The sequence below is a fragment of the Dreissena polymorpha genome, chromosome 2, assembly GCF_020536995.1.
Source record: "Dreissena polymorpha isolate Duluth1 chromosome 2, UMN_Dpol_1.0, whole genome shotgun sequence".
Classification (NCBI taxonomy): domain Eukaryota; kingdom Metazoa; phylum Mollusca; class Bivalvia; order Myida; family Dreissenidae; genus Dreissena; species Dreissena polymorpha.
Window position 1 is genome coordinate 8,472,039 of NC_068356.1, and position 20,268 is coordinate 8,492,306.

Below are 20,268 nucleotides of genomic sequence, written 5' to 3' on the forward strand. Positions count from 1 at the left end.
GAAGCAGAAAATTGAGATGGAAAGTTGTTGGCGTGATATATTCGTTACAGGGTTAGTTACTGACCCGATACATGATATACAGTTCTGTGGAAAACCATGGTTTTGGTTTTCCACAAACCGTATATCCCGTATCGGGTCAGTAACTAACCCTGTAACTATTTATTTATAAAAATTAAAGTAGTGGTAATTGTAATTTTGATTATTAAGTCTCCTTATGATAATCATGGTTTGCTAAATGGTTTTACAATTGAATTTATGAATGAACAAGAGATGTGTTTGTCAGAAACACAATGCCCCCTATTGAACCGCTTTGAAGCCATATATTTGACCTTTGACCTTGAAGGATGACCTTGACCTTTCACCACTCAAAATGTTCAGGTCCATGAGATACACATGCAGGCCAAATATCAAGGTGCTATCTTCAATAATGCAAAAGTTATAGCAAAACTTTGACTAAGGTTAAAGTTTTGGGAAACACACAATGAATGACAGACAGACAGGCAAAAAACAATATACCCCCTATCTTTCGATCCGGGGGCATAAAAAGTCATACAGGCAGACTAAGACATTAGGTAAATATCAGAAAGAGTTTTGAAAAACAAATAAGAAAGTGTTCTTTTAGAGAAAATTGTTAAGGCCAAGACTGTAACTTTGCCCAAAAAAAATAGACCAGACTGAAAACAAGGGTCCTAGGCCTTATTATTCTTGAGTTATCATCAGGAAACCATTTTACTGTTTCGAGTCGCTGTGACCTTGACCTTTGACCTAGTGACCTGAAAATCAATAGGGGTCATCTGCGAGTCATGATCAATGTACCTATGAAATTTCATGATCCTAGGCGTAAGCGTTCTTGAGTTATCATCAGGAAACCATTTTTCTGTTTCGAGTCACTATGACCTTGACTTTTGACCTGAAAATCAATAGGGGTCATCTGCGAGTCATGATCAATGTACCTATGAAATTTCATGATCCTAGGCGTAAGCGTTCTTGAGTTATCATCCGGAAACCGTTTTACTATTTTGAGTCACTGTGACCTTGACCTTTGACCTAGTGACCTCAAAATCAATAGGGGTCATCTGCCAGTTATGAGCAATGTATCTATGAAGTTTCATGATCTTAGGCCTAAGCGTTCTTGAGTTATCATCCGGACACCATCTGGTGGACGGACGGACCTACCGACATGAGCAAAACAATATACCCCCTCTTCTTCGAAGGGGGGGCATAATAAAATGCAATCTGTAAGTCATGTTGGTAGAATCACACATCAAAAATCAGGTAAATATCTGAAAGCGTTGGACAAAAACTCCAGAATGGAATGCAAAATAGGTTGACGGACAGACATTCCTACTGCTATATGTCCTGTGACCAGGGGCATAAAAACACTGTATGCTTTTGCCATTATTTGATTCTTATCATCCATAGACAATAATTCACCTTCATGATGACACTACGGGAGGACTGCTGGATGTCACCATGCAGTACACGGGATCCGCCTGCAAAATCTGTGCTGGCCATTCGGTCGCAGTCAATCTTCTGGTTGCAGAATATGATCACCCGCTTTCCACCCGAGTGGAGCTTGATAAGGTCCTGAATCAGGCTGGCTTGCTCTTGCTGCGTACACACCATTTTGTATTGCTGGAACGGGAAACAGGAAAGTATAGGGCTAGGTTACTGTAATACAGTTAGTTGCCAAACCCAAAAAAATAACAATCTTTAATTTTCAGCGAAAAAAGCGTAAGTTTACCTACTCAATATTTCTCAGTAGGCTTTACCAATCTATGCCATGTACCAGTTAACTTATGCCAGTATAAAATTGTACTTCTTGAAAGGGGAGAAAGGCAATTTAAACAAGACTATTGCCAAGCAATAAAAGTCCCCTACCGGCTCCACCATTGTCAGAAATTCCACCATTGTCAGAATATTTTTTTTATTTGTTGCCATAGCAACCAGAATTTTTGACATAGGAACAAAATGAAATGACATGCATAATGTCCATATTGCCATCTATCCATGTTCCAAGTTTCATGAAAAAATATTAAGAACTTTTAAAGTTATCGCAGGATCCAGAAAAAACACCATTTTCAGCAGTATTTCTAGTCTATTTGTTGCCATAGCAACCAGATTTTTAGACGTAGGAACAAAATGAAATGACGTGCATAATCTCAATATAGCCATCTATCCATGTTCCGAGTTTCATGAAAAAATATTAAGAACTTTTAAAGTTATCGAAGTATAAAGAAAAACCACCATTTTCAGCAGTATTTCTAGTCTATTTGTTGCCATAGCAACCAGAATTTTTGACGTATGAACAAAATGAAATGACGTGCATAATGTCCATATTGCCATCTATCCATGTTCCAAGTTTCATGAAAAAATATGTAGAACTTTTAAAGTTATCGCAGGATCCAGAAAAAAACACCATTTTCAGCAGTATTTCAAGTCTATTTGTTGCCACAGCAACCAGAATTTTTGATGTATGAACAAAATGAAATAACGTGCATAATGTCCATATTGCCATCTATCCATTTTCTAAGTTTCATGAAAAAAATATTATAACTTTTAAAGTTATCGCACGATCCAGAAAAAAACACCATTTTCAGCAGTATTTCAAGTCTATTTGTTGCCATAGCAACCAGAATTTTTGACGTAGGAACAAAATGAAATGACGTGCATAACCTCCATATTGCCATCTATCCATACTCTAAGTTTCATGAAAAAATATTAAGAACTTTTAAAGTTATTGCAGGATCCAGAAAAGTGTGACGGACGGACCATAAGTCCCTTCCGGTGGAACCGGTAGGGGACTAATAATTTCATTACCAAACTGTGTTACGATAAAATTCAAACCAACAATCTCAAGATTGATAATCAAGCAATCTCACATCAAATACAACTATTGGTATTTTTCAAACCAAATTGATCTCTGACCAACAAAACCTAAAACATTACCTCTGCTTACAACATTTCAGTCAAGCATTAGTAGACAACAAATGCTTTTAAATTATACATATAATTAACCTTGAGGGTAGTTGCGGTCTGCTCATTTTTGTCCCCCACCAGGTTAATGTGCTTGTATCCCTTGCGGAGGTAGCGGCTGGCAGTCTTGCTCACCCATGCAGGCATGGTGGCCGAGTACAGCATTGTCTGGGGACGCTTGGCTGAAGGGTTTCAAGTATAATAGAGCCTCCTTCTTAGAAAACCGAGTGTAATGCCCGTGCTTAAGCGTTGTCCCAGATTAGCCTGTGCAGTCTGCACAGACTTATCTGGGACCACACTTTCCGCCTTAAATGGATTCACTAAGACTAGAATGTAGAGTGTGTATGCATTAACTGTTCTTCAAATAAAAGCCATCCAAACAAGAGATGTTTGTAAAACACGTATGGTATGCCCCCAACACACCAAGTACTGGTTCTAGTCCCAGATAACAGACTTGAGGGCCTTTAAAATAAGCCCTAGGCTTTCGATGCAATCGAGCTTAAATAAATAGGTTTAAACTAATTTGATTAGATTTACACATCTCAGTGCTACCTGTACCACAATTAATCTAATAATTATGGAATTAAGTGTCCAATGGGCAAATTGTGTTTTATAACATATAAAGGCCTAATAACGGAATGTTTTTACGTGTATTTATTGTACTAGATATGACCATTGTACCTATATATGTCATTAAACAAACCCCAATGATTTCAATGTCAGTATGATAAACAAGAGCACCGCATAACGGGTGCCACGCTCGGCTGCAAAAGCTTGTCATATTTATTTTTTTAAGAGGTCACAGTGACCTTTCCCTTTGACCTAGTGACCCAAAATGGGTGTGGCGTGTAGAACTCATCAAGGTGCATCTACATATGAAGTTTCAAAGTTGTAGGCGGAAGCACTTTGATTTTAGAGGATATGTTAAGGTTTTTGTTTAAGTTTTATATAAGAGGTCACAGTGACCTTGACCTTTGACCTAGTGACCCAAAAATGGGTGTGGCATGTAGAACTCATCAAGGTGCAACTACATATGAAGTTTCAAAGTTGCAGGTGGAAGCACTTTGATCTTAGAGCCTATGTAAAAGTTTGATATTAGAGGTCACAGTGACCTTGACCTTTGACCCAGTGACCCAAAAATGGGTGTGGAGTGTAGAACTCATCAAGGTGCATCTACATATGAAGTTTCAAAGTTGTAGGTGGAAGCACTTTGATTTTAGAGCCAATGTTAAGGTTTTAGCACAACGCCTACAGCGGACATCACGAGCTGGCTATGACAATAGCTCGGGGTTTTCTCCGAAAACAGCCTCGCCAAAATGGTATTCAGTCATACCATCCCACCATCCGACCAACTTTGCTTAGCAATAAATTCCCCTTCTTCAAGGGGAAGAACAATAACAGTAAAGTTCATGTTTCAGCGTAGATATAATGTTTTTAAACACACAGGAGAAACTTATTACAGACTAGAGTGTTAACAAGGTTTTACTATAGCCATATTAGGAAAAATGCCCCGCCCCTGATGGCCATGTTTTTAAAGCAACCAAAACCATATTTAAACTCATCCAAGATATCATTGGGACAAATCTTCTGACCAAGTTTCATGATGATCAGAAAATAAATGTGACCTCTAGAGTGTTAACAAGGTTTTACTATAGCCATATAAGGAAAATAGACCCGCCCTTGTAGTGGCCATGTTTTTTAACCAACCGGCATCATTTTTTAACTCATCCAAGATATTATTGGGATGAATCTTTTGACTGAGTTTCATGAAGATTGGACTATAAATGTGGCCTCTAGAGTGTTAACAAGATATTACTATAGCCATATATGGTCATATAAGAAAAAATGCCCCGCCCCTCGGCGGCCATGTTTTTCAAGCAAATGAAACCATTTTCCAACTCGTCCAAGATATCATTAAGGCAAATCTTCTGACCATATTTCATCAAGATTGGACAAAAAATGTGGCCTCTAGAGTGTTAACAAGGTTTTAATATAGCCATATAAGGAAAAATGCCCCACCCAACCAAAAACACGTGAACATGAACATTGTTAAGTTCTTTAATTTTTTACTCTTTTGCATTTACACAGGAAAAATAAAATCAAATATATAGCATACATTTACAAAATTATTAAAATAAATTGTATAATGCATTTTATTACGAAACTGGCATGTTATCAACACAAGCATTTTCAAATTTGAGATAACTTTTGTTTCTACCGAGCGGTTCAAGTGGTATTACATTTTTGACGTACTCTTTATCATTTCAACTACATATAAGGCGTTTCGGTTAACTGGTTAATAACCAGTTACGGAAAAAGGTTAACCAGTTAATAATTTTTGTAACCTCTTGCATCCCTACTATATATCCATATAAGGAATAAATGTGGCCTCTAGAGTGTTAAAAAGATTTTACCATATAAGGAAAAATGCCCCGCCCCTTGGAAGCCATGTTTTTCAAGCAAACATAATTATTTTCGAACTCATCCAAGATATCATTGAGACCAATCTTCTGACCGAATTTCATGAAGATTGGACAATAAATGTGGCCTCTAGAGTGTTAACAAGGTTTTATTAAAGCCATATATAGCCATATAAGGAAAAATGCCCCACCCCTGGTGGCCATGTTTTTAAAGCAACAAAAAACATTTTTGAACTCATCCAAGATATCATTGGGACAAATCTTCAGCCCAAGTTTCATGATGACCGGAAAATAGATGTGACCTCTAGAGTGTTAACAAGGTCATTTTCAATATAATTTAAAATAAAAGTTAAGAAGAACATGTGTTCAAAAATGCGAAATAAGCCAGATATTTAATTCTGAAATCAAAAATGTCTGTAAAGTCGAATTCGCCAGAATGTATATCATGCATGTAAGATGGGAATCTTAATTTTGTTTAATGGTTGTTTTTAAATTTCTGCAGCAATGTCTATTCATACGACACACGAACACTAACTCCGATCCTAATAAAAAGACGAATTCTTCCGTTATTGTAGGAAATTATGTACGACATATCTTCGTCACCATCGGCTCGGGGCGCTAATTTGTCTTTGCTGCATTTTATAAAATTTGTCTTCAATGTCTTTCCTATTTTGCTATCTTCCAGAATGTAAAACTATCATTAATAATTAATTCCACTTAATCTTCTTGTGCTTAAAAAAAATATTTTAAAAAGGGAGACAACTCTGTCAATTCAACATAATTTTTCAAAAGCCATTTTGCAGTAACTTCCCTTGACATGCTAAACTAGAGTGTTCACAAGCTGCTTTACAATATAAATATAAGGAAAATGACCCCCCTCCCCAGCGGCCATGCTTTTTTACCGATCCAAACCATTTTCGAACTCAAGCGTCATATCCAGAAAACAGATGTTCTGATCAAATTTCATGAACATTGGACCAAAAATGTGACTTCTAGAGGGTTTACATGTTTTCACTATATAAATATAGAGAAAACTGCCCCGCCCCATGGCGGCCATGTTTTTTCACCGATCTGGACCATTTTCGAAATCAGCCGAGATATCAATGAAACCAGTGTTTTGACCAAGTTTCATGATGATTGGGCAAAAATTGTGACTTCTAGAGTGTTCACAAGGTTTCTCTATAGCCATATAAGGAATACTGTCCCGCCCCCTGGTGGCCATGTTTTTCAACGAACCAGAACCATTTTTGAACTCAACCAACATATTGTGTAGACAAACATTTTGACAAAATAACATGAAGATTGGGCATCAAACATGACTTCTACAGTGTTCACAAGGTTTTTCTTTTTTTGACGTAGTGACCAAATTTTTGACCCAACATGCCCCAGTTTCGAACTCAATCGAGGTGTCAATGGGACAAATGTTCTGACCAAGTTTCATGAAGATCAGACAATAAATGTGGCCTCTAGAGTGTTCACAAGGCAAAATGTTGACGACGCACGACGGACAAAAGGCGATCACAAAAGCTCACCATGTGCTCAGGTGAGCTAAAAAGGATATCTGTATACAGATACGAATGTTGGATACAATTTCCATGCCAAAATCAGGCCCACCATCCAGGTTTTCTATGTTTAAGGAGCCTGTTTTCTAATCTAGTACCTATGATTTCATTAAATCATCAACTCCAATCCATTAACAGCATCATAACACCACCAACCTTCAGTGTAGCATGTCTTGATGATATCGTCCACCTGGTCCTGGAAGCCCATGTCTAGCATCTGGTCGACCTCATCAAGGATCACGTGTTCTACCTGCTGTAGACTGAGTGGGCCCTTCTGTATGAGGTCACGCATGCGTCCTGGGGTACCAACCACCACGTCAACACCGGCCTCTAGTCCATTTACTGAAGGTGAAAAGAGAATACCATGTAAGTGTCATAGTGTACTTTTATTGATCCGTTGAAGAAAGGTTTACACTGTGAGAATAAGTACGTTTAGAGTTTTTTGTAAGCCTTTTGTTAATTATGCACGAGCCTCCATAATGGTCAAGTTTTGCATTTGGTCAAAAAACAAAGCTCAAACCATGCAAAACAAGAATTTTGTTAAAGTCAGGAAAAGGTCAAGTTTATATAGAGTCATCATCAAATCTCTGTAAAAATTGTGGACTAGACCTAATTGTGAATAGTATACATTAACATGTTGCTTTGAAACTTACATCTTGTTCAATTCTGTTTTAAAAGATGCATATGGATTTATATTTCTTTCTTCAAATTCATCTGTCACTGAGTGGCAATAATCTTTAAAAATTATTGAACATATTTGGAAAACCGTTGAGTCAATTATTGTTATTTGAACATGCTAGCTGGCAGTCAAGTGATAATTACATGATGAGAGTACATAATATAGTGTTTTTCCCAGGCCCTACATTGTATTTGTATCTGAGTATGACCCCAAGGCAGAGCAGATTAGCGCCGTTGTGAATTAGTCATGCGTGAATAACCCCGTGTAAATATCAATCAATAATGTTAATGTCTTTGTTATACCTAGCGCACTATCTGGTCTGTAATGTGTACATGTATTCCTCCTCGATATAATCGTGGACAATTACTTCGGAGAATTACAATGAAAACCTTGATGTTATCCTCGTGAAAATTGTGTATTTCTTGCATAATTTATTTATATTGAAACATTTATTTTTACGCGTAATTAAATTAAAGAACAAGAGATGTGTTTGTCAGAAACACAATGCCCCCTTCTGCGCCACTTTGAAGCCATACATTTGACCTTGACATTTCACCACTCAAAATGTAAAGCTCAACGAGAAGTAAGTAAGAGATTGAATGGAGAAATTAATGTTTCTTTTTTAAATTGACCTTGAAGGATGACCTTGACCTTTCACCACTCAAAATGAACAGCTCCACGGATACACATGCATGCCAAATATGAAGTTGATGTGTTCAATATTAAAAAAGTTATGATAAAACTTTAACGAAGGTTAAAGTTTTAGAAAAAAAAAATACAATGATATTTGACCTTTGGCCTTGAAAGATAACCTTGACCTTTGAATGTCGAAGCGATTACAATAATTTTATTTCTCTCGAAGCTCCCAATTATGCATGACAAAAACACAATCCGAAATACGTTTTGGAATCGTTTGATGCTTAAAAATGCTTAAAAAAATATCTAACTGTTAAATAAAAACCCTTCAAGTCCGAATTGTTGTCCTTAAATCCAAAGCGTCTAGCTAGTTTCGTCATAGAAATTAAGTCACATGAGATATGTCATAAATTGCGTAATCAATTGAATGAAAATAAAAGTACAGAAAGCTAGTTCTTCATAAATTTTACTTAAGAACCAAAATAATATGATAGTATGACTCAAAACATGTGCCAACCTATAATTTAGTATAAAATTAAGATATATATTATTGACGTTAATACACGGCTATGCCAGGCCGGGCAGTGATAATCGGCCCCAGGTGGCAAACGTTATGCTTCCTGCGGGCCGATTATCCCTGCCTGGCCCTACTCAGCCGTGTATTAACTTTTAAGTAATCTGCCATGCCCCTTTGCCCTCCACCAAAAAACACTACGCAATAGCTACTAAAAATAAAATTGAAGCTTGCAGCAAAATATTAAGGACTGGGCTACTATAAACATAACATGATGTGTTTGTGAAACACTATGTCCCCCCATATATTTGACCTTTGACCTTGAAGGATGACCTTGACCTTCACCACTCAAAATGTGCAGCTCCTTGAGAAACACATGCATGCCAAATATCACGTTGCTATCTTCAATATTGCAAAAGTTATGGCCAATGTTAAAGTTTGATGCAAACAAACCAACAAACAAACCTAAAGACTGGGGGACATACTAGCTATATTAAAATACTCTATAACATACTCCAAAATACATTAAACAAACTCTGAAACATGGCCAGAACTAAAAACTTATTATTATTTTTCAAAAAGTACATACAATATTTGCAAAAATAAAAGTTGATTTACCTTGTGGAATGTATGATGCACCCCCATACACACACAGCACCTTAATTGTTTTGTCTAGCATTGCAAAATCCTCATGGACCTGCATAGCTAGCTCTCGTGTTGGTGCCAATATCAAAACCTGAGAATATAGAGAAAAAATATATACCTTTAAAGTCACTAACACAAGCTGAAGTTTCTTGTGTGATTAGTTTTTTTCAAAACTAAAAACATGTTAATATTACAGGAGCTTGTATTTTGTAGCACATATTCAATGAGATTCCAATTCACTTAAAAAACAATTGTGGGATTTAACACTTGAAAACCCTGGGAAAAGATAGTAATAATATTGATAATATAACAAATGTTTTCTGAATATGAATAAGACCTAAAATATAAAAGTATTACTTCATGGGTTGACAAGAAGCTGAGCTGCTCCACCTACCATTGGTTTCCTGCCCCTCATCTGCAACCTTTCTGGACTCTGCTTCAACTTCTCCACCAGAGGAAGGGAAAATGAAAGCTGAAATGTGCACCATGAAGATAAATTGGCTGAAAGTTTTGCTGTCGCATTACACACAAAATGTTTGATCAGGTAAGCAAGAAAATAAGATTGAGCATCTAAATTAAATTGATTTTAATTGATAAAATTGTGCAAGCAATATACATACAATGTTGCAATTATACTGCCAAAAAGGGATGCATTACATCAAAATGTAACCAAACAAGCCATGTGTTTGTGAAACACTATGTCCCCATATATATGACCTTTGACCTTGAAGGATGACCTTGACCTTTCACCACTCAAAATTTGCAGCTCCATGAGATACACATGCATGTCAAATATCAAGTTGCTAGCTTTAATATTGCAAAAGTGACATTAAATGAGCGATTTTGACCCATATATTTGACCTTTGACCTTGAAGGATGACCTTGACCTTGAACCACTCAAAATGTGAAGCTCCATGAGATACACATGCATGCCAAATATCAAGTTAATATCTTGAATATTGCAAAAGTAAAGGCAAATGTTAAAGTTGGGGAAAACAAACAAACCAACAAACAAACCAACAGACAGGGCAAAAACAATATGTCCCCCGCTATAGTGGTGGGGGACATAAAAATGATGACAAACAGCATTAAGCTACACTGACACTTATTGAATTGAAAAGTTTTAAAACAATAATTCTTGTGAATGGCTTAACGATTTTTTAATAAATAAATTAATTTTTTTCTTATGGAAATACTCACAGTTTTACCAGTACCAGTCCCTGAAACAGCATACAACATATCTTTATACACTGATCTTAATAACATGGTTATATATAATTGATATACAAATAATGCTCACATGTCAATGCAAAAAGATTAACAGAAAAGGGTATTTTAACATGTCAGTGACTTACAAATATATATATAAATCACCCTTACTTGCTTGAACAACAACATCTGTCCCTTCTATTGTGTGCTTGAATGTTGTGTACTGTACAGGAAATAAATAGTTGATTCCTTTAGCTGAAGAAAAAATCAATTTAATCACCATATAGGCAAGACAGAAATAAACGCCCAGGTGCTTAAAGCGGGACTGCACGATTTTGTCAAATATTTATGAATTTATATCAAATGTGTCAAAAACTTAATATACATATATTTCAATATAAATTAAAATTAAAAAAGTTAAGAAGAACATGTGTCGAAAAATGCGAAATAAGCCAGATATTTAATTCTGAAGTCGAAAATGTCTGTACAGTCGAATACGCCAACATGTATATCATGCATGTACGATGTGAATCTAGATTTAGTTTTACGGATCATTTTAATTTCCTGCAATGATATCTATTCATATGACACATCAACACTCACTCCGATCTTAATAAAAAGACGAATGCTTCGGTTTTTGTAGGAAAATATGTACAATTGGCTCTGGGCACTTATTTGTCTTTGCTGCATTTTATGAAATTTGTCTTCAATGTATAATTTTTCTTGCCTATTTTGTGTTATTGTTACATATTTTTATCAATATATTACAATTTAAAACACATATAACAAGAGCTGTCAGAGGACAGCGCGCTCGACTATTCCAGTGCTAGACAGTATAACGCAAGCCATCATGGAGAGGGGGGGGAGGGGTATAATGTGGATGTGTGGTCATTTAATAGATGATCTTTCAAAAATAAGGAAAAAAAATACATAAATAAATTTGGGGGGGGGGTCTATATAATTATGTCAAAATGTTTGATACAGTTGTCTGCTCTTGTTTATAGATTGAGGTCATGTTGGTAAAGAAGTATGCAAAATATAAAAGCAATATGTCAAAGGACATAGGAAATATTTGGGGTAGTACGCAAACTTAAACATTTGCACGCTAACCGGAACGGGAACCGACACGCCGACGCCGGGGTGAGTAGGATAGCTCCACTATATATATGTCATATATAATAGTCGAGCTAAAAATCATGCAGTCCCTCTTTAAAAACAAACATTGAGGAAGATTATGCCTACTGTGTTTCTGACAATATACCGGTAGGCATATTATCCAAACAGACCAAAAGCTCCTTTATTTAATTTATATCTGATAGTGTTTATGACAAAGGTTTACGATCTGCTAACATACATTTTTTCAATTTTAATATTCAGATTTATTAGTTTACATCTTAAATTTTCAGTGATACATTAACGAAAGCTGTCCCAACATAGCAAGCTCCACTATCCTTCCTCTTTGAAAGTATAATATAGGTTTCCAGTCACTCAAATCACTCATATTAAAAATCTGAAGAAGTTATTTCGTACATGTAAACTAAAAGATGAAAAAAATTAAAGCATTAGATGTGATAATTCCAAAAATTAGATTTTGAAATGTGTACCAATTAATTTAGGGAAATTTACTTAACTTTATAAAACAGAGTCTGTAAATAAGTTACTTTCACAGAGTTATGGAACTTTGTCAGTTACCTTGAACAATGACTCCTAAACACATGTATGACATTTCAATTGAATACCCAAAGTAGAAATGATGATATGCAGATGTTGCAAGCTAATTTTAACCAGAGCATTCAAAGATACCAATGCTAACATTAGGGTGAATATTATAGCTTGGACTATTCTCTATATAGTTGAGCTTAAAAGCACATTTCCAGTCAAATCCAACAAATAAAATTACATGAATTAATCTTTTGGTGTTTTTGAAATTGAAAGTGGCATAACAAACATACAGTAAATTAATAAATTGCAATGGTCATAATAAAAATACAGACACAGCACACTAATCAAACTCACACTAAACCCTCTGCCTATAAATGACTTAGATCAAGATCAAAGGGCAAACCTCTCAGGTTATCTTGTACAGTCTTGGAGATGTTGAATTTCTCAAAGGCTCCTTCCACCTCATCACTGCCTTGCTCAATGCCTAATGCGGCATTGGTTACAGAGTAGCTCCTGGTTGGTAACTGATTTCTTGTAAAACCATTCTCCTTAAAAACTGCAAAAAGTCCTTTGCGAGATTGGTTGGATCCATCAATCTGTAAAAATTATTCATGTAATATAATAACTGTGACACTTAAAACCAATACATATAATTATTCTTATCAGTCCTATTTGCATTCTATGAAACTTACAGGAAACTTCTAATCAAGATGTATGCATCAGGGCTCAACATTAATCGAAAAACCAACTCGCCCTACCGGGCAAGTACTTAAAAAATCTACTTGCCCTGAACCTAAAGCCACTTGCCCAAACATGAAATATCACATCAACTGTAAACCTCATATGTTTTAATAAACCAAAATGATTCACCTCGAAACCTTTTTTATTTTTGAACATTTAACAAAATGATTACAGCAATTAAAGTCTCAATTTAATGCTCTTTGTTCTTTTTTGCACTTTTCCGGGCGGACAACTAGATTATAAAATAACTTGCCCAGACCCAACTTTTACTTGCCAGGGGCAATAGGACAACTGTTAATGTTGAGCCCTGTGCATATGTGCTGTTGTCTTCTAGACTATGGATAGATACAGTCATATGCACTTCGCTATTGATGCATTGTAGTCTTAACTAAATTCATGCTATTTTTGCTACATGTACAGGGAATAATCTAGAATTTACTATCTACGAGTCCCTTGAACTCGCAGATTTTAGACAAATGAGTCCCAGGCCAAAATTAATGAGTCCACCTTGAAAAAGAGTGGGTCCCAAATTTTGAAATATACCAAGTAATGAAGAAAACGAGTCTTAATCACACTAGCTCAATAACTATATTTTGCATTAAACTTTAAAAAATCTCAAAGACATGTTCAAACCAAAACAATAAATTAAGGTTTATCACTATCTTGTTTGCCTTCATATAGGCTATAACATTATCTTTTTCATAAATGTAACCTGTTACAACATTGCAACTTGTTTCAAGTCAATTATAATATTATTGTTAACTTCCGTATTGCAAAACTGATAGCATTATTGTTAATGTCCGAATTGCGAGCCGTTGACTTGTTTGTTTTGGATTTAGCTTCAACACCTTATTTCGGAGGCATTTTTCTGTATTATTTATGACTAAGTTACAGAAAGTTAAAGCAGGTTTTTATCCGGAGACTCTAGAAAATATCATAACACACTCTATTTAAAGGGGCCTTTTCACAGATTTTGGCATATTTTGAAGTTTGTCATTAAATGCTTTATATTGATAAATGTACACATTGGATCTTAAAAACTCCAGTAAAAAATCAAGAATAAAATTTAAAAAAGGAAACAAAGTAGCCGGTACCAGGGCTCGAACCAGTGACCCCCGGAGTCCTGGAGTTAGTCTGAAGTAAAAACGCATTTGCCCTCTCGGCTATTCCGCCGGGTATACTCAGCTGAAGTATTTTATACCTTATATCAGCAATCTTCGTAGTTTCGTAAATTTAAACGACAACAACAGAACTCTCCAAATTATTCAATCGTTTCGCGTTGCAACGCTTTATAATTTTTAGATTTTCAAATCGTCAAAAGATACATATAATGGCTATATTGGACTATGGTAAATGTTCAGTAATACTGTTTCCTCACAAATATCATAACTAAAACGAAAATTTGCGAATCTGAAACAACTTTTTTCAATTTTGTCAATTTACCAAACCGTGAAAAGATCCCTTTAAAAGGTCGATTCTAATTGGTTCGTATTATACAGCAGCTGCTCGACTAGAGCCAATCAAGTCTTGTTGTCGTCTTTAAGCCTCATTCGGTCAAACTCGGCGTTTATCGCTACACTTTTGACTCATACCCAAGATGGTTCGCACTTATCATGATTGGAGTATGCGTCAACGGATTCGTTTCAGCAATGCGTCCGAGTGGACGCACATATTTCAAAATTATGCATCTATTTCGATATTTGTGCGTCATAGACGCGGGACGCGCATGTAGATAAAACCCTGCATGTACATGAAATGCCAGTAATCCAGATAAGCTACGTATCTGCCTCTTTCACCCTATTAAAATGTTTAAAAACGCAAAGAAATACAATAGAATATCGTGCGTATTTGATTTTACGCAAATTTGTCAAATTCAATGCGTTCGATATAACAGCTTTGAAAAATCAAAAATGCTTTTGCTCTATGGAATTAATAGCGTAATGTGGCGACCCTTTTATTAAGTAAGTGCCTGAAAGCAGTCAAAGTTATTCAAACACTGTGTGGACTAGATTTCATAGTAAAATAAAGCGTCTGACAAAATTATTTACGAGGACATACATGCCTTTTTAATATGACTTAATTCATCACTCATTGTGCATGCAATCACAAAGCGTCTGTACTTTCAGTTTCAATAATGATGCGAAATAACTAAAGCACCGCAAAGCGGGTGCCAACGCTCCGCTGCGGTGCAGTTTTGAATAAATGAAAGCTTATCGGAAGAATATTTGAGGTCACAGTGACCTTGACCTTTGACCTAGTGACCCAAAAATGGGTCTGGCGTGGAGAACTAATGAAGGTGCAGCTACATATGAAGTTTCAATGTTGTAGGTGGAAGCACTTTAATTTTAAAGCCAAGGTTAAGGTTTTAGCACAACGCTGGCAGACGAGCTGGCGCGCTGGCTATGACAATACCTCGGGCCACCAACAGATATTTGGAAAAGAATAGTCCAAATAATTAGACGTAAGCTACCCCGCTTACATCTAAACGGCTACCGTCGTTTTCCTATAGCAAATTGAGTTCAACTTTAACTTCAGTTTTTCTCGTTTAATCTTTGCTAATGCATAAAATAATCATTAATTAGACATAAATGTGAGCGATTACCTCTTAAATGTGTAAAAATTGTGCTTTTAAACCACTTATGTACATTTTTAAAAATAAACATACACAACACACAAAGTGTGTTTGTCGTTAATAGAATTACATTGAATTATCTTGAACGAAATTATTTTTTGAATAGGTTACACATAACCAATTGTTGTTGTACAACAAACCACACCACTTTTTAATTTTCTGTACTATTTATTAAATGAAACCTATATGTGTGTGTTAAAACTACCAGTTGTATCACGGAGTGTATATTGATTGGAGATGAATCGAGTATTTGACCCTTACTGTAGTAAATTCAATCTTATGCAAAAACTATTCATCCGATTTTATTGGTTTATACGTTATCTTGTTGCTTATTAATTCCTCTTTCAAAAAATATACGTTTTAGTATATTCCCGTTGTAATTAATGGATTTATAGCGAGATAAAAACAAGAAATACACATTTGATGTTTTACCACCGCGCGTTTTACCGTGTTGTGGCTATCGATCTTGTACAATTAGCGTACAGCGAAGCGCCGAGGTTATACATTTTGATGTACCCACTCACGTCTTTTGTTGAATTATAGTTTCATTTCTCGGCCGATTTTGACAAATTATATATCATTAGCAAGCTTACGTTACGTAGTAAACAGATATATAAATATATATTAAGTTTTTCTTCTGATTTCGACAGCCCGGCGAGTTATAACTTTAACTTTTGCAAATATCATACCGTTTTGGAGTTTTAGAATCTAGATTTACGGTTGACATGTTCGTACTTAATACCAATTTGTGGCGTTTATATTTGGAGTTCAGTTTTAAAAATTACATCTTGCTTAGGAGAATAGAATTCTGTATACGATAGAAAAAAAATGTTTACAAACGAAAGTAATTAAGGAATGAAGGCGGAAGAAAGTAGCGCGCGTTCAGGGGTTCCACTGGCCCAAAAAAAGTTGTCGCCACTTTTTCGCGGCGTGAATACTGTCGGTTATTCCACCTTATTAATAAGAACAATCATTTCAAGAAACCTTACTACATTAATGTCATTGACTATATTATCACTTTATAAAGTATGTTATTTCATAATAAAAAACAATAAGTACCTTCATAAGTCATACCTTCATAAGTCTTAATAAGCTTTATTTGTATATAAATAACATTTTTTTCAACTTGATAAACAACACAGATAACCAAAATAATATAATAATGTTAACATCAATGTATTAAACAGTATCTCACTTCAAAGTGTTTAACAGTTATATTTGGTCATTTGGACATGATATACATCAGCTTCTGTTGTTAACAAGTTTTCTGTTAGTGGTGGATGATTTCCTGGTTCAATTAAATGACTGTTGTTCACGCCTTTTTCCTGACAGAAAGGCCCAGATAATTGCCACCATCTATTCTAGTTGCCTGAAATAACATAAAACATATTTTTACAAACTATCACCATCAAACCAACACATAAATGTCCCTATCTTTAAATGTCCGAATTTAACATATCCGAAATATAGTACATGGAGTGAATGTTTTATATTTATTTCAGAAATTGTTGTAATTTTAATCAATTTATATCCTTCCCAGAACATTACAATAATGAATCTATTAAACAGAAATACTCACAAATACCTGTTGAAACAAGTTTTTATTTGTTGATGTGGAGAAATTAAATGCTTTTGCCAGCCCCATGGTTTTGATTGTAACAAAGAAATAGCGTGTAACAAAGAAATAGCGGCCCTAATAATCATTATAATTATTGATTGTCGTGACAGTTTGTCCCCGTGTTACTTAACTTATTGATCAATATCATAAAGGAGCCGTTAATCCGATAATAACCCCCATAAAACTTGACAATAGCAGTAAAAACACCGTTTGTAACACTTACACGCTTCGGTGATTTCAGTGCACTCTACACTGTAGGTTGCCTACATCGTCGTAAATCAATATTTACAACTGACAGACGCTGGCGGCTAATGCTCGGTCGCGTGCTTTCAACTCGCAGTACATTTTCGGATAGGATTTTACCGATTTTTTTAAATTCGCCACTTTTAAAAAATTGGAGCCACATTTAAAAATTTAGCGACATTTGGCGCCAATGGCGATCGACAGCGGAACCCCTGCGCGTTCCTAACGCACTGAACTGATGCTATGGTCTTGGCGATTATGCTTTTGTTTAGAAACCGGCCATTGAATTTCCTTTGCCATGATTATTATATTTTTTATGGAATATATTGTAGTATTTTGTTCACGAAACATATCAATAAAGCTTATTATAAATAAATCTGAATAAATTAACGATTTCAGCTCTTGTTTATAACACAGAAAGGGTGTTAAATTTATGATCAAACAGCGTATATAGCGGACCCTCTCGATTTTATTCGGCTTTGCATGCATACTTGAAATAAAATGGGTGTCAAAAACATTCATCGTTTGCTGTTAATTATCAACGAGGGAATGGTGTATAATTATATGAAATGTTATTTACCTAAAATTATAAAGATTCTTGAAAATCACGGTCGGTGTTACGCGGGTCATTTCGTATTTTGACATCAGGGCATCATGTCCAACTATTCAAAATCAGATTTTTTTTCACTGGGACGATGAAGGCTTAGATTTAGACAGGCAGACAGATAGTTTATTCAGACTTATACAACAGTGCATTGTCTTCAACTCAAATATATACATTATTTTTAGACGAATTGTTAGGTGATTACACATATAGCAGTGATGATTCTGAGAATGTTGCCATGTTTCTTATACGTGTAATCTAGAGTCCGTGGTTTGAGCATTTTTATCGCGGTGTTCAATAAAAGATATCTCAATAATCTTGTTTATTGATAGATCTGTGGTTTTATTGCCCCTGTGTTCAGCACAAACCAATTATCTCGTTATGATCAGATACTGTGCCGACCAATACTAAATAACACTATGGTGTCATACGCCACAGCAGGGACCTATACTTGTGATCATGGAGTCTAAGTGCAAGACTTAAAAAAAAGTATGTTGTTTCGCTATCATTACTTGTAAGTTTGTATAAACATTTTTCTAATGCAATTAGTAAAATAATGTTTATATTTTATGTTTAATAATTTATTGCATGATTATTCTGTGCTGTTATATGAATTTGATGCCGTTAAAGCTTCCAACATGAATTCATGTCGGAACGATGCTATTGCAAAATAATGTTAAACGATATGTGGTCGATGTAAATCGACCTCATATTTATAGGAGTAGGAAAAGAAGTGCTTATATAATATTGAAATCTAGAAGATAAATTAAGATAAAATTACAGGAAATGCATATAGTCATCTTTACTTTATATTGGAAGAAAAAGGTTAATTTATTTTACTTTATTCAGTAAAAAAGGCAACGAGGCCCTTCTTAAATACAGCTGATGCCAAAATCAAACACATCCGAAACCAAACATCCGAAATCTATGCAGATGCATACACATGAAAAGTGTTTTTACACGATTCCGTATACGCACTTACCTTTGTATCCCTGTATGTTGTAGACAAATAACGACTGGATAGAAACAACGCATTTTTCAGATATGTCGCTTTTCTTTCCGTGCTTAACGTTTGACACAATTCTGCCACTCTTGATAGACCGCGTGCTGCCATGTTTGTTCACCAAGGTTAAACGTGATCGGAAATATACGAAGTAACAGCATGTTCGCTCGGAAGAATATTATTGAAAATTCGTAAGTTCCCGACATCCTTACCGGACATACCCGAGTACTGACGCAACTGAACTTTAAACCTTTGAACAACGTGTGGTATTTATATGCCTTTCGATTGATTTATTGAATCTTATATTAGAGGCGTGTATAAACACGTTGGAATATGTGCCGAAAGGCTATTTTGAAGCGCAAAAGGGGGCCCTATTGTGTTTCTGTTCAAATGAACCCACTATGTGCATTGTTTGGAGAAAACGTGGTTGTATGCATATACGTTAGCCTAAGTTTTGTTCCAGATTAGCCTGCGCAGTCTGCACAGGCTGATAAGGGAAGACACTTTCTGCATAAACTTGATTTTTGTTCAAAAGAGAACTCCTTTAACACGACCGTTAATCGCGCATTATTTTTTAAATAGAGCAATGTGGTGCGATTCAGCGAAGATTAATTTATCCAAAAATGTACAGAAACATACATTATTAACCCATCAAATTTAATCAAAGTTTCAAATGAGCACGCGCCATTCAAGTTTATTAAGAGTGTGTCATAACGCACGGGTCGAGATAAAAATCTGTGTGCACTTTTTATCATCCTATTTATTTTATAGAGATAACTTAAACAAAATAACAACATATGGCCCTTTTTTACGTTCTGAAAGCATAGACAGTATGATGGAAATGGTAATGAGAAATGCATATAAAGACAATATGCAATCACCATCTTATTAAATGAATATTGTTGGAATATCGAATACCTATCTCACAGGTGGTTAGCGTGTGGCTATGATATTAATTAGTGAAAACATCATTTTGAATGATAAATAATCATATTATCAAATATATAATATAATAATATAATATATAATGAGACCATAACACATTGAGTGATTTTATAGCGAACAGATGGATGAAGGTAAGATGGTTGGTATGATATTGTTAGACCTACAGAAGGCCTTCGATA

General features: G+C 35.3%; 2 protein-coding genes across 2 annotated transcripts in view; both read right to left on the reverse strand.

Annotated features, from left to right (window-relative positions):
• The window catches only part of LOC127865772 (nucleolar RNA helicase 2-A-like), a 34,363-nt gene extending 15,074 nt beyond the window's left edge, over window positions 1–19,289 (reverse strand). Inside the window, exons 1-9 of the mRNA XM_052405725.1 lie at window positions 19,124–19,289; window positions 12,707–12,899; window positions 10,813–10,896; window positions 10,633–10,652; window positions 9,827–9,904; window positions 9,406–9,523; window positions 7,115–7,300; window positions 3,019–3,158; window positions 1,435–1,635 (exon numbers count right to left, since the gene is read on the reverse strand). Of these exons, the coding sequence (XP_052261685.1) occupies window positions 1,435–1,635; window positions 3,019–3,158; window positions 7,115–7,300; window positions 9,406–9,523; window positions 9,827–9,904; window positions 10,633–10,652; window positions 10,813–10,896; window positions 12,707–12,899; window positions 19,124–19,255 (1,152 nt within the window). The 5' untranslated portion in view covers window positions 19,256–19,289. The remainder of the gene's footprint in view (window positions 1–1,434; window positions 1,636–3,018; window positions 3,159–7,114; window positions 7,301–9,405; window positions 9,524–9,826; window positions 9,905–10,632; window positions 10,653–10,812; window positions 10,897–12,706; window positions 12,900–19,123) is intronic.
• Window positions 1–20,268, reverse strand: part of LOC127865788 (uncharacterized) — a 230,492-nt gene that overhangs the window by 94,947 nt on the left and 115,277 nt on the right. The window lies entirely within an intron of this gene.